This window comes from Ricinus communis, chromosome 6 (genome assembly GCF_019578655.1).
Source record: "Ricinus communis isolate WT05 ecotype wild-type chromosome 6, ASM1957865v1, whole genome shotgun sequence".
Classification (NCBI taxonomy): Eukaryota; Viridiplantae; Streptophyta; class Magnoliopsida; order Malpighiales; family Euphorbiaceae; genus Ricinus; species Ricinus communis.
This window is the reverse complement of record NC_063261.1, coordinates 5,193,299-5,209,087: the sequence shown is the minus strand read 5'-3', so window position 1 is coordinate 5,209,087 and position 15,789 is coordinate 5,193,299. Positions and strand designations below refer to the sequence as shown.

At 31.3% G+C, this 15,789-nt stretch overlaps 1 protein-coding gene across 2 annotated transcripts; it reads right to left on the bottom strand.

The window, feature by feature from the left end:
- Positions 1 to 1,267: 1,267 nt before the first annotated feature.
- On the bottom strand, positions 1,268 to 7,955 carry LOC8277603 (7-methylguanosine phosphate-specific 5'-nucleotidase A). Of its 2 annotated transcripts, XR_007216495.1 has the most exons (12): positions 7,783 to 7,955; positions 7,577 to 7,709; positions 7,371 to 7,431; positions 7,155 to 7,287; positions 6,941 to 7,064; positions 6,598 to 6,654; positions 6,386 to 6,482; positions 5,588 to 5,795; positions 5,124 to 5,184; positions 3,657 to 3,740; positions 2,185 to 2,289; positions 1,268 to 2,087 (listed from the first exon to the last, which is right to left on the bottom strand). XR_007216495.1 is itself a non-coding variant. In XM_002514419.4 (11 exons), the coding sequence occupies exons 1-10, from the start codon at positions 7,875 to 7,877 to the stop codon at positions 3,675 to 3,677; spliced, it is 1,035 nt and encodes a 344-aa protein (XP_002514465.2). In that variant the 5' UTR covers positions 7,878 to 7,955; the 3' UTR covers positions 1,268 to 2,289; positions 3,657 to 3,674. The 2 variants fall into 2 exon arrangements, 1 of the variants encoding a protein (XP_002514465.2); XM_002514419.4 differs by having other exon boundaries at positions 1,268 to 2,289.
- Between the last annotated feature and the right edge of the window lie 7,834 nt (positions 7,956 to 15,789).

Genomic DNA, 15,789 nt, shown 5'->3' with positions numbered 1-15,789 from the left:
ATTAATAATGATATCGATAATAATGAAAATAAAACTAATAATAATAATGCTAATAATAATAATCATAATAATTTTTTAATTAAAGTGCTAATAGTAATGCTAATAATGCTAATAATAATTATTAATCAATTAACAATGCATTTAATTTTGACATGATATAAAAGCAGTTGATTATATGACTTTAACTCATAGTTTTACCGCGCTCTGCGTCTGCTCCTATGCATCGAGTGGAACTGGCTGGACGGATAGATTATCTATTTACAAAAATAACTTGATTAATGAGATATTCTTAATTTTTCTTAGGCCTAGACTCCTAGATTAGACTGCCTAAAAATTTCAACTCGGAAATTCTATCAAAAATTTGGCAAAACCTCCCGAAGAATATGGATGTTTACTCTGTGTAAAATGGGTCCAAAACCTACTCAAAATACTTCAAATATTCAATACATATTTATCAGGAGTCGGGGTCACCCATAACTGCCTTATCTTTTCGACTTTGCAACATACCACAAATTGCAATTAATAACAGACAATCCGTCATTAATCTTTATTCCACAACCAACCCACGAAAATTTTCTGGTATCTAATTAATTATTCACAACTGCAATTATCACAAATCGAATAATAATTAATTCATAATATTTATAATTAAATTATCAATTAATCAAATTAAATTAATTAGTTATTTACAACTAACAATTAATTTCTGCAGCATAATAGCTGAAAATGGAAAAAACAGAAAATTTAAAGCCTTAGAAAATGCCTCAAACCTCAAATTTCTGTAAAGAAACAATGCCCAATGGCATTCCAGCACGAAATAGAAAAGAATTGAAGATCATAGTCTCAAAATTCAGCAGAACAATGCCTAATGGCAATCAAACATAAATTAATAAGCAACAGTAACCAAAATTCTATAATTCAGCAATGTATGGCATATTAAAAGAATACAGAATTAACTTGCAAAACTAAACAACTGAAATTAATTTAACAACTTAAACCAAATGAAACAATGAAAATATATGGCATAATTAAACAATGGAAATTAAATAACTAAGCTAAACAATAAAAGTAAAATTAAATGAAAATGAAGCAACTATTTAAAATATAATTAAATTATGAAAATTGTAATGATAATAACAGTAGCAAAAACTGAAAAATAGAACAGCAAAATTAACAAAAAAGATAATGAGAATGGACTAATAAAAATATCAAATAAACAAGCAGAAAAATAAAAACTAAAAATTGAAAATGAAAAGAAATTAGAAAATAAAAAAGAAAACTTACTTGGTTTATGACGAAAAGCGAGAAAAAAAGCACAAGAATTGTAAAAGAATACTACAAAATTGGAAAAAATGGTAAAAATTTTGAAATTGTCTCGATTTTGCATATATATAGCCGTCTCCGCCGACACGCCCGTGTTGTGGACCGTGTTCAAGCTGTGCTCGCTATCTGGACCGTGTCTATGAACACCTAATCAACACGGTTTTGACACGGGCCGTGTTGGAAACCGTGTTACTCTCGAGAACCGTGTAGCTCTATTTTTCACAACCAACGCGCCCTGGGCAATCAAACACGGGCTGTGTTGACCAACACGGCCCGTGTTGGAAACCGTGCCAAGCCAGTGTTGATGCCCAAAAATGTGCTTTCACTCTGTTTTGTGCACTAACACCTATATAAACCAATAATCTACATAACCAAGTAATTTTCAACCAAAATAAACAACATAAAAATGAAAAGATTTAAGTTCAAAACTAACCAAAATGTAAAACAAGCTAAGTAGAAATTGCAAAAAGAAAAAATAATAAAATGCTTAAAAATGCAGAAATGCAAAGGATAAGCTCGGGAATGCCTCCCAATAGTGCTTCTTTTGACTGAGTCGTGTAGCTGAACTAATACAAAAGGTCACTCTCGCTGGAACAAAACCATATTGACCTGCTCATCGACCTCAAACGAATCTCCATGATAATGCTTCAAGCGATGGCCATTCACTTTGAAATTTCCCTTCTCGGGATGATACAACTCAATCGTGCCATATGGGAACACCTGCTGGATCACGAATGGTCCTGACCAACGACTCCTGAGCTTCCCTGAGAACAAACAGAGACGTGAATTGTAGAGCAAAACCTGCAGGAATGCTCTAGCATCCTGAAAGATGGTCGGCCAATAGAATCCAGCATCAAGAACCTTCCTAGCAGTATGGTTAGCTGCTTGATGACCTCCCATCGGTTCCTGATGGCAATGTCTCAAAATCTGGAGGCTCTCCTCTCCATACACGCATCGTCGAATCACCTGGTTCATAAAAAAAAATTTAAATATGTGAGAGATTGTTGTATATATGTCTAGTATTTCAAAAAGCTTTTTATTCTACATTCCTAAAGTAAAAGACTGTGCTTTAATTTATAAACAAACCTTTTCTTTTTTGGGCTTAGAAATAGCCTTGTGGAGTGTGGGGCATGCACGCACAAAAATTGATTAAAAGTCCAATTCAAGTGTAAATTTATTTATTTTCCCCTTGTACACGTAATAAACTTGGACCTATCTAAGTCAATTTGTGATACTTGATTAATTATGTATTTTTTCTTTACCTTAAAATGTTTTACATTTTGACTTAATTTTTTAAGTAACCTATTTTTAAGCCACTACTCTATTTATGTATTCTAATATTCAACTATTGGAGAGAATTTCTCCCATTTTATTTCATGACCGTTATATTTTAACATTATAATTTAACACTATAAATACATCTCATTACTGAGTATTTGTTACACAGCTTTCTGCTTTTCTTCTTCTTCTCTGTTGGATTAACAAAATTCTTTATTCTACTACTTGTTGAATCCTAAAAGATTGCTGAAGTAAATCCTTAAAAACAATGTGATTTTTGTATGCCTCAAACTCCATTAAAACTCATTTTACCTAACATTAGGCAGGTAACCAGTGTCCATTTTCATTATATATAATTGAATTGTCTTTTCCTGAATGAACTGGAGAAATCAAATTCTTTCATATCCAACAGTCCAAATGCAGGTGCATCCTATGCGTCACGATAAAGTTAACATAAGCCAAAGTCATTGATAAGCAAAAAATTATGTTTTGAAGTCATTGATAAGCAAAACATTATGTTTTGAAGCCTAGATGGATGCAATTCCACACTTAGAATCATAATTTCTAAAACCCCATTAAAATGAATAACTACCCTTGAGGGACAACACATAGATGCGAGAAATATACAGCTCACTGGATGAACAATATGGAAAGCCTTGCAGTAACTAGGAAGATTGTTCTCGATATAGTTATTCCTAAAACAGTAAAGAAAATGGCATCTTATTAACTATATGCTATCCAATGAAGACGTATTACAATATTAATTTTACAATTCGGAATAAAAAAAATTTAGCGTTGGAAAGATCAATAAAATGTAATTTTTTAAAGTTCAAGGATTCCATAAAATAATTTTTTATTAGACAGTTTCCTAGCAAGTGCGAACATCCTGCCTTAATTATTTCAACAAAAAGATGCCACCACTGTTGCCATTGCTTGCTGTTAGGATGTAAAAATATCCCGAGTTATCATGGATTTTAGAATGATGGCATCCTTATATTTGAGCGGTTGATGATCTTATCAGGCCAATGATCAAGAAGATATAAGAAAAACTTTACCATTCTTTGATGAGGATCTTATGAAACTGCACTTGCACAGAGCTGAGAAGCGAGCTTGACTACCCCCCACATGGATGCATCATTCTGTTTGAAGTATTTTACCATACAGTCAAGCATCAGTAATGTATCATTCAGTAGGACATAACATATCAAATAAAATATCGGCAAAAAGTACAAAAATGCCCTGGAACTTATTATAAAAATTCAATTAAGTTTCCATCCTTTTCTTTTGGCTCAATTAAACCCATTAACTTTTATAAAAAGTCCAATTAACCCCTAATGCTAACAGCGTCCAAAATGCCGTTAAGTGTAAGGATCTCATTATTTTGAAAGCGCGAATAATAACCGCTCTGAATATTTTAAAGTCATGCCTATATCACGTGACGGAAAGAAAGCCGCTTCTTCTTTATTTAACTTACATCATAGCTCCAACAGTCGTAGAACCTCTTTCTAGGATGGGTTCCCTCCATCAAATGTACATCTTTATGGTTTTATTGCAAAAACATATTAGAAGTGGTAGGACATAATCTAACTCAAGAACTTGCACTCACCTTCTACTTACAAATGAGCATGATGGAAAAGATGAAATGTTGTTGTCATTTCAAGTTAGGAAAGAAATCACTACTCTTCTTTGTAAATTATGGTTTATAGATACTAATTATGCAAAATAAAAAAGAAGTGGCTTTCTCTCTATCACATGATATAGACGTGACTTTAAAATATTCAGAGCGGTTATTATTCGCCCTTTCAAATAACGGCATGAGTTAATTGGACCTATTATAAAAGTTAATTTGATCTTTTATAAAAGTTAATGAATTTAATTGGGCCAAAAAAGAGAATGAAAACTTAATTGGACTTTTCTAATAAGTTCAAAGGCATTTTTATACCTTTTGCCTAAAACATCTCTTTACAACTTTCTCTTCCCCCTTTAATGGATAAATAAATAGTGTCCCTCTTAACAAAATGACACTTTTATGCAAACTTCGGTCAGTAGAGGATTTCCTTGTGGATTGAAGATTGTCAAGGATAAAGTTAATTATCAAAATAATTATTAGCACATAGAATGTTTTAGATATTGGAAATCACTGGTTAAAGAAAATATTAAGAAAAAACTAAATCTAGATTAGGAAAAGAAAGCAAACAAATTAGAGAATATGTCAAGACATGCTATAGTTTGCACTTAGGAGTAAATTTTAGTCACTATTTGGGTCCACAAGTGATGATGCCAGTCAAGATTTTCTAATATGCATTCCGAAAAAGAAAATCTACAAACTCTTATTATGTCCTCAAATTGAATAATAAAAGTAACATTAGAAAAATTATTGACATAAAATCATTATGTTTTCAAGCCTTGTTGGAAGCAATAAAAACCCACACCATAATTTATAATTTGTAAAACCCCATAAAAATGAATTAGATGCAAAGAAACCCATGACAACAAATAAATGCGAAAAAAATATAACTCACCAGATAAACAATATCAAAGGACTCGCGGTAGCTAGGAAGGTTGTTCTCAATGTTGTTATTCCTGAAGCAGTAAAAAATGGTAACTTATTAACTATTTTCTGCTATCCAATGAAGACCTATTACAATATCAATTTTGAAGTTCAGAATCAAAATTTTGGTGGAGAGATCAATAAAATACAATCTTAAATTTCAAGGATTCAATAAAATAAAATTTTTGTTTGATGGCTTCATAGCAAAAAGGTGAAACATTCAAGGGTTTTTAACACGTTTGGCCTACACTAAAATAGATCATAAATTATTTTGCTAAATCTTTCCTTATCTCTGCTCTTCCATACTACAAGGTATTTGGGAAATTTTCAACATTCACAAGCTTGTCAGCCATCTCATATGAAGAGGAAGCGATGGGGTGCAAAAGATAAGATATTATACATTTAATGTGAAAATTAAACCTAATACAAACTTACAGGAACCCTATAGAAATTAGAGTCTCATAGTCCAAGCCGTCAGACATTCCCAAGTCACCCAGGTGATCACCAAGAAGCAGCACATTGGTTCTCTTCTTCACTAAGGAATTGTTAACAAGTAGTCCATCAACATCGCCAAGATGCTCATGAACAGGTGCAGCCATATCAAGGGCATGTTTATTTTTATTTAGAACATGAATTACCTTCCCTGGAATAAAATTAGTTAAGAATCAAAAATCAGAATAGTATTTTATGTAAAACACGACTGCAACAACTAAATTACAAAATAGTATTATGAAATTGACAAAGAAGGGACATTTTTATATGCATAGATATCTTGCTTTCCTACAAACTAGGTAAGTATAGATCATTAATTAATTGACAAAAGATTGCCTACGGACATTAGCTCGATTTGTAAATGCAAAGAGTAACTATTGATAGATCTTCCATCCAACTGGAATAGTATAAAAGTTGGAGAAGAAAAGACGAGGTATTAAAAAAAATCTTATGACAGAATAACCTAAAACTGTACACATGAGATTATAAACAACAGTTTTCTATTCCTTTTGATCTTGGAAGTTAGAAACTAAGTTCAACAAATTACATATTGTGAATCAGATATCTCTTTCTACAGATCTATCCAAACAGAAGGTATCCAGTTCCTTGCTAATTCGACAATAAACTTTGATTTGAGTCATGCCCAGCATACGGGCAAACTCCACATGTAAAAGCTTAAAAAGACAGATCTTTATACAGGTACTAGGGAAATAAGTTAAACAGTGATGATTCAAATGATACCTTTAAAAGAAATGAGGCGACCATCATTGTCAAATACCATTTGATTTGAGACAATCTTGACATTTTTAAAGGATCTGTGAATTTTCTGCCTGAAGACCTAGCACGGTAAAAGGCATAGGCACCATAAGAGGATACAAATCAGACCCAGAAATCAATGACTCAGCAAAAAATTCTGTTACCTAATATCCAGAAAGGATATCCTATAAACTTACCTCCTCTATGATATCTGCAAGTCCTGCTGAAAAAACGAGAATAGGAATGTTTTTTTCCTGCATATTTTAAAGGAAAACAGTATGATTGATGCAGTTGACAGGAATAATCCTATCTTAGGAACTTTTTAACACTGGATATACAGTAGCAAGATTGAAAAGATTTGATGTGTTGGAGACTACAAAGGAGTCCAAAGTTTGTAGTTCTAGGAGTGAGGAGGAAACGCTAGTATATAATTCACGTGTTGGAAAACATCTCCTCATTCAATATAATAAATAGAAGTCAAAGCTTTTGGCAACCTTGAAATGAGCTCAAGAAGTTCTAAAACGAACAATGAGATTTTACCTCTAAGAGTTTGAATAATTCAACAACCCCATCCCGAAAAGCAATAATGGAATTAGCAACAGACTCTCTAATTGCATCATATGTAAGGCCTCCTTCGATAAGAAGATTATGGGTTTTCCCCCACCTGCATTATATAAACAAGCATACATTATTTACTTTCTCATGACAATTATTGAAGTGCAAAAATGGAACTTTCCTAAAGCACATAACATACCATTCTTCCATGAGCTTGGCTTTCTCTTCAACTGGAATAACAGAGGAAAATTCAAGAGGATGATAATATTCAAACAATGCTTGCCTTTTAGCATCATATTCTGGATTCCCCTGCTTCAAAAGCCCATGACTACCTAATTACATGTCATTAGTATTCATAAAAACAACAAAAATCGTACTTTAAAAAAAAAACAGCAACATAAACCCATTAACATACTTTGTCCACGGCTGCCATTCACGGAGTACTTCGTTAAAGTGGCATCAAAATCTGCTATTACCTGTTCAACAAAACGCAAAAGCAATCAAAATTTTCTCCTTTTTTCAAAAAAATAAATAAATAAATAAATAAGTTGTCTTCTTCTTCTTCTTCTTCTTCTTCTTTTTTTCTTAATTGTGTAAAGATTGAAATGATACGAAAGAAACCTGGAGCTTAGAAGTACCCGCCGTTCGAATTGCATCAATTTTATTTTGGAGAGAAAGAACATCATCTATAACTGTAACCTTAGACATATCCATTGCTACTTTATTCATGACACTAGTACTGAAACACCGAAATCTACAACAAGCAAAAATAAATAAATAAACAATGTAAGAGACAAAAAGAAAGGAAGTTTACAATTGAAACCCACCTGCAAGTGCAAGCTGCAAGGAACCGGTGTGTGGAAAAGGTAGTAATTAAGCGAGCTGGGGAAGTGATTGTTACAGTTCTGAGTGGATAACTCATTCTTTTTTATTATGAGAACAATTCATATTATAAACACATATCACATATGATTCTTGTCTTATGATTGATTGTCAATTAGGCTTATTTCATTTACTCCTAAACCACAATTCTTGAGCTCAATGGACTTTGGGCTTAAATCTAATTAAATTTTGCATATTTGCAATGAATCTACGGTAGATTAATATTTAATAAATTAAAAAATTTATTAATTAATAAATGAAATTAACTCTATCTTTAAATAATTGATAATTGTTCTATAATTTAATAATTCATAAATTTTGAAAAATAGTATTTAAAATTATTAATTATTAGAAAAAAATTTTAAAAATTAATGCTAATTATTTGTACAATTGACTGTTTTATATTTAAAGTTTAATAAATCAATAATTCTATTAATTAATAAATTCCTGATAAACCAATTTTGTTCCTTCTTGAATAATTAATAATTTCATTATTATCTAAAAATTATCTTCTTATTTATTAATTATTACAAAAAATATTATTTATATTTTATTTTCTCTTACACTGTGTTTGGTTGAAATTCATAGAATTTATAGAATTCACTTATAAATTCAAATTATATGCTTTGAATGAAGAGAAAGTTAATTTAAAATTCTATACAATCATATTTGTAGAATTATTTATAACTAAACTAGATTTTAACAAAATAGATAAAAAATTTAAATAAATGTCACATTAGTAAATTAATATATTCTACAACACCGAATATCTTAATCAACTTTATCATTTTCATTTTATTTTTTTCTCATAAATTCTTTCTAAATAAAATAAATTTCTTAATAATTTTCAATCAAATATAGTTTTATATTGTCTTTAGTTGGAATGAATAACTTTATAGAATTTATTTCCAAATTCAATATTTATGTATTAAATTGAACTGAAGTTCCTTTAGAGTACTAACTCATTGAATTCATAACTTTTATCATAAATAAACTAAATTTTAAAGGAATAGGTAGAATTTAAATTTTATATTAGTAATACAAATATTTCAAAAGATTAATTTTATTTTTTTCTTCTAATTTTTTTATATTTTTATCTCTATATTTTTTATTATAAATTAGTCAAAATACAATATAATTTCATTTGAAATTAATTTAGTTATTATCTAATGCTTAAAATATATAAATTTATTTGTAAAAAAAATAAGTTTTTCAATAAATTTTAACAAAGTGTTGAATGTTTAATATTAGTAATAAATTTGAAATTCTAGAAGTTATCAAATATTAAGAAAATCAAAATTTATGAAATATAAAAAGTTTTTTTACATGTGCCACTAAAAGAAAGTAGTAAAATAAAAATTATATTTTCTATTAAAATAAAAGTAGTGCTATCTGAATCAATTTGATTCAAATCAATAGCAATGTACTAATAAAAGTTCAGTTATAGATATAACTTTAAAAAGAAGGTTTTATATATAAGTAAAAAGAAAATAAAATTTGGAACAAATTTAGCTCCTAAAGTTTTTTTTCCTATTCCAGCGAACATTATATTAAATGTGTGTTTTAGATTTTTTTTCAATTATTATAACTAAAATATAAATAGGTAAAAATAATTAAAAAATAAAATAAAATTATAATTAAGAATATTACACATCATCCCCTTTTTCTATATTTTGGACTGCTGACCTTTTCGGCAAGGAGTTGACTAGGAGTTTGGAAGGATATGATGACTTCGAGGACCTCATCATTCAGTCTAAGAGGACAAACTATACCTCTTTCATTCCTCAACTACTGGGGTATGCGCCTCTCAACGATGATATCATGGCTCAGGTTTATTCTTGACTTTGCTTGAGTTTTCATTTTCTTTTTTCTTTTTTCTCGGTTACTAATTTAATTGTCTTGCCATAGTTCACCCTTCGCACGCCTCCAGCTCCCGAGCCGACAAAAGGGTGGTCCACTTGCCACTCCAAACCTTTATATATCTCGAGCTCCTCCGCGAGTGCTGCATTTAAGGCACCTCCCATAGTGATGTTAGACGTGATGCCTGGGAGGATCGCATTTCTCCTAGACCCGATGGTATCGTACTAGAGTTCTGCTAGTGCCATACAACATCGGCTTGCTATGGAGCACTATCTCCCTCCAGAGTTCATTCTAAGTACTTACACGCATATAAGCTGCATTCCTTTTTAATACTTTGCATCTTTTCTTTTCTTGAAATGTTAGTAATAATAAACAATCATATAGGTTCAGAGAGATCAGTTTGAGCACATTCATTAGCTGGTTAGAGCTGCAAGGAGGCAGTTTTTCATCCTTGATGAGGAATGGCGAGTAAGAATCAAAATAAATTATAAAATGCAAAAATGTATGCATGTATAAAATATAATAGCTAATCTTCTTTGGCTTTTCTTCAGAGGGATCACGAGAGCATACAAGGGCAGGTAGATGATCACCAATGTTAGATCGAGGCCCAACAACAAGATCAACACTGTGACGCTTCAGCTGTCCCCTCTGTGGACCTAAAGGATGGATACTGACTCTGATGAGGGGATGGGGGATTTGGGAGAGAGCCCTAGAATTTGATTTTACTACCATTATTTGTATTTTTCCCCTTTTTGTTGCTTTTATATAAAACTTGAACTTCTTAAGATATTAAATTTTGTATTTCGATGTTTAGATCCATGCTTTGCCATTAATTTCTACTCCATATTACATATTATGGATTTACATATGACCGGTGGTCGATAAAATGCTAAAAAAATCCTCAAAAAGCTACAAAATCACTTGATGATGTCACACAGTCGATCAATTGTATGCTTAGCTGATTCGGCTCTACAATTGCAGAGGTTCGAACTAAACTATGATTTTGGGCCTTTAAATACGCGTGCACCCCTCACACTTCCTAATACACGATTCATACTTCAAAAGTCGAAAAACCATGACTCAGAAGAGCGCCAAAGCCCTCCAAACTCTTCTCAAAATCCTGATTGGTGATGAATTAATCAAACTTAAGGAATTTCACAAAAGCCATGCAACACACCAAGCTTGATTATGGATTTTTTCATTCTGCCGTCAAATTTTGGTGCCTAAGAGACCATGTTTTCCAATTTAATGGGTAGAAGCTTTGTCCTATGGTTGAAGAGTTCTCTACCATTCTTAGAGACCCTTTGGATTCTACTCATTATATAGGACCCCATACTTGCATATCAAGTTCCTCTCTATAAACTTAGCCATCTGCCTGTCCCCATAGTAGTGAATGACTCAGCCTCAATCCATCTAGAGAAGTAGTGGGTTGCCACGACTATGTACCTATATCTCTCTGATGATGTCGATTTTCAAGCTATAAAAGGCCATGAGGATGTCAGATTATGAAGCTTAGTCGGAGGTATATGACTTAAGTCACTGTAGAGTTGACAGTCACAGCATTTCCTTACCAAAGCTATACAATCTTTCTCCATGTTAACTAATAATCCTTGAAGCATGATCTTTCTAGTTAACACTATGTTGTTCATGTGAAGTCCACATACCCCTTTATGTATCTCATCCCTTACAACCTGCACTTTTACTTTAGTAATACATCAAAGTTGGACACCTGAAGTCATGCTTTTGTACAACACTCCTTTGTGGCTAATGTAGTTTCTGGTATGGATTTATAGTTGCTTCCTCCAGATACTCATTGTCTTCTAAAAATCTCTTTAGATCATAAAACCAATGTTTATCTTTTAGCCCCATCTGGACTTGCATTATCTGGTCTCTCTAGTAACAAAGTGCTCCCGATTTCATAATCGCTAACGGCTTCATAGGAAGCTGTGAGGGGTTGTCGCACATTGATGATAGGGTAGCCATTGTATCTACCATCTACTTCTCATCCCATAATAAGTGTATAAACAAACACTTGAAGAAGTTGTAAACCAAAGTCTTGAGGTAGTTGACATATGGCTTTAACCTCTCTTGTTTCACATTCCACTCTTTAATGGCTTATTGTATTACTAGCATGGAGTCCTCGTAGACCATTAACTGCTTCGATCATGCTACTATAGCCGCTTCTAATCCAAATAAATATGCTTCATACTTTGCCATGTAATTTGTCACTTTAAAGTCCAATCTTTTGGCCATTGACAATATGTGATTAGAAATACTTCAAAGCCTGCACCTTTTGCATTCACTGCTCCATTGAAGTACATCTTCCATTCTTAAATCTCGATTACCCATATATTTTCATCAGAAAACTCTAAATCCCAAAGGTCATCTTCTTCAATTGCATTTTGAGCCAAGAATTCTGCTATAGCCCTACTCATGATTACTTTCTTAGTGATGTACTCGATATCGAATTCTGTTAGAACACTAACCAGCTGGCCAACTTCCCTGTGAGAGATGTAGCTTCAAAAAGATACTTTAACAGGTCTACTTTTGAAATTGCCTGCACCCTATAAGACTGGAAATAGTGTCTTAACTTCCTCGTAGCCCATATCATAGTTAAACACGTCTTCTCCATAAGGTTGTACTTTGACTCATAAGGCAACAATTTCTTACTAAGATAATAGATTGCCTGCACTACGTTATTAAGCCCACACTGCACTACCATTGCCCCACGGCTTCCTCTTCTAAGACCAAGTATAGAATCAACGGATTTCCATCTTTTGGTGGCTTCAATATTGGAGACTTCATCATATATTCTTTAATCTTATCAAAGGATTTCTAACAGTGCTCATCCCATACAATGGGTTGGTGTTTTCTCAAAAGCTTGAAGATAGGATCACAAACATTATGAGCTTGAAAATGAACCTGCTCTTGTATTGTAGACATCCTAGAAATCGTTTAATCTCTTTTTCTGTCTTAAGCATTGGCATCTCCTGAATAGCCTTTATCTTGTCTGGATCGATCTCCATACTTTGTTGATTCATTATGTGCCCTAGCAGCTTCCTTGATATTACTCTGAATACGCTCTTTTTAGGATTAAGCCTTATGTTATACCTTCCAATCGTTGCCATCATATCGTCTACATACATTCCACTTCCTTGTGCATCATGTCATAAAACAAGGTAGTGGTCGTTCTATAATAAGTTACCTCCACATTTTTCAGTCCAAAAGGCATAACTTTATAATAGTACATATCCCATTCAGTGATGAATGTCATCTTCAGTTTTCTCACAATTGCCATCATGATTTGATTGTATCCGAAGAACCCATCAACGAAGGAGTACATTGCACTTGAAGCGGTACTGTCGACTATCACATCTCTATGAGAAATGGAAAAGTCGTTCTTAGGGCATGCCTTATTTAGGTCCCGATAATCCATGCACATCCTTACTTTTTTGTCCTTCTTTGGGACTGAGATGATATTTGCCAACCACTTAGGATAGTGGACTACATTGAGAAAATTAGCCTTTACCTGCTTCGCGCTTCCTCTCGAATCTTCTCTGCCCATTTTGGCCTTAACCTTCTCATCTTTTGTTTGATTGGCTTAATGTGTGGATAAGTTGGGATGCAGAATCTGCTATTTTTCTGTCTAATCTTAGCATGTTGTCATAAGACCAAGCAAATACTACTTTTTTTTCTATTGTTTATTTCAATTCTCTCCTCTCCTCAAGAGATATCATGAGCTATCAAAATATTCTTGGGATTTTTATTTATGCCTAAATTAAATGAATCAACTTAAACCGAATTTATATCAAACATGCACATGTCATGATTACTAAAACGCACACTACTATTAGGAAAAATATCGCACAAGTAAGCGAAATCAGAGTTTATATTATTGATCTTAGAAATAAAAGAAACATCATCCTCATAAAGATCAGACGTGATTATATCATCATAAAATACATCACTGATATGGTCCTCTATCAGAGCAGCTAGCTCTTGTTGACTCAGCTTTTTAGGCAAGGAGATGAACTCTCCCAGCTTTAGCTCTTCTACCTTAATGGTGACTTTCTCATGGACCTCCTTGATGCTCAGCTCGACCATCCTGTCGACGATCAGATTTTAGCGATTTTATATATTGTAACTTAGTTTTAAGTATTTTACTTTTTAAATTTTAATCGTAGGCGAATTGTAATAGCTAGATTTATTTTTTATCTTTTATTTTTTGCTTTATCTGTTATGTGTGCCAAATATTTGTTGTGTGATTGTTTAAATTAAAGCTGACATATAGACAATAGGCCTTAAAATTGACCTAGTATGAAAACTGTAATCCATTAGATTTATAAGATGGCATATTATGCTTAAAATATAAAATCTATATAGATTTAGAGGACTTTGTCATGTTTTAAATTTAACTAATTGGGCTATATTTAGATTTAGAGTCACTTAATTGGATACTCTTATAAAAAGTAGTCTATTATGTTTAAAAGTTGAAATCAAAACATAACTTATAATCGGGCTTAGACTAGATGGGCCATGTATATATTTACTAGTAAGTTAGATCAATACTTTCGAGTATGGGTTGGACTTTAATAAAATAAGCTAGATTCAGATGGATTTTACATGTTATAGTGCTTGATGTGTAATATATAATTATTGCAGTTATATTAGAAATACTTCTTATTACTTTATATAAATTTTATTGTAAATAAATTGATTTTTATTTTTTATTTTAATATCATAAATTATTATAAAAATATTTAATAAGATTATCTTATAAAATAATAAAAATTTAATAACAGCAAATAGAGTTTAAATTGTTTAATCCGACTACAAATATAAAAGTGAAGATGATTTTGAGGATAAATACAGACGTCAGCTTTTCTTGGAAGTTGGAATGAGATTTTGCTAATTCTTAAAGATAAAAAGAACTGATGTAACTATGAGACGTTGAATTCTTTTTTTCTTTTTCTTTCTCTTTTTTCAATTCATATCCTTTGAGGGCCATTATATTTAAAGGTTAAGTGGCAAATTGCCTCTTGGATTGGTAAGGAATTATTTGACCAATTCAATTAAGATATTTGCAAAATTGGCTCAGTTGACTCTTTAGTTAGTTCTTAAGTTTGCGCACAAAAGAAAGGCGTTAGTTAATGACAAAAATTTCAATTTAATAAATTTTGTAATGTAAAAATATTAATAGTGTCTTTCTCTTTTTCTTTCATTTTTTTTTATTTTTTCGAAAATCTAAATTTTAAAGTGAAATACCATTAAAAGAATCAATGAATCCTTCAATTAAAAAAAATGAGAATCAACAAAAGAAAATTTCAAACAACATTACAAAAGTAAAAACAATGATAATGACTTAAATTGAAGCCAAGATCTTACAAATATTAATGGGAAAATTGGAGTGTGAAGGACAGTTGGAAAAATTGATTTTTGCTGAATAGGAAGATGCTTCTAGTACCAGGGTTAAAAGGTTTAAATAGATTTTAAAATTTCAAGTAAGCAAAACAAAAAGAAGAAAAATAATAAAGTTGGTATATATAAATTTTTTTCTATACTCTTACACATTAGCTAAAGATAAATAAATTATATTTAAATTATAAAAAAAGAAAGAAAAAAAACACAATTGCTAAATAAAATTAAATCTTATTTTATTTCTATTTTCTTACAATAAATAATAAGTATTATATCTCAAAACTAAAATAAAAAATTTGAAAAGCCGTGAATTTAGTTGCTCAATATTAAAATCAAGTTAAAATTTAAACACATAATAACATTATAACAAAATCTTGATTAGGAAAAGAGAAAGTATTAGTAATTCATTTCAACTTTGATCGACAAGTAACTATTAATTTTTTCTTTCTTTAAATTGTATAGCAGATATAAGATAAAAAGGAATAGTAACTCTGATATGATTTATATGATTATTTTGACACTAATTTCGTGTTTTTGGAAGCATGAACATGGAATTTAAAAGCTTAATTTTTGCTAAAAAGAAAAGGAAAGAGTGGAGAGAAAAAACGAGCAATTAGAATAATAAAAGAAATCATAAAAGAATAGAAAAAAGATAATAAAAACAATAATTTTTA

Bases quoted from the DNA above. Each gene is read 5' to 3' on its own strand.
- LOC8277603 (XM_002514419.4), bottom strand. From the start codon at position 7,877: ATGAGTTATCCACTCAGAACTGTAACAATCACTTCCCCAGCTCGCTTA. The intron at 7,288-7,370 runs GTATGTTAATGG...ACATGTAATTAG, and splicing joins GAATGGCAGCCGTGGACAAA to GTAGTCATGGGCTTTTGAAG. The intron at 5,185-5,587 runs GTAAGTTTGTAT...TTACTGCTTCAG, and splicing joins CTAATTTCTATAGGGTTCCT to GAATAACAACATTGAGAACA.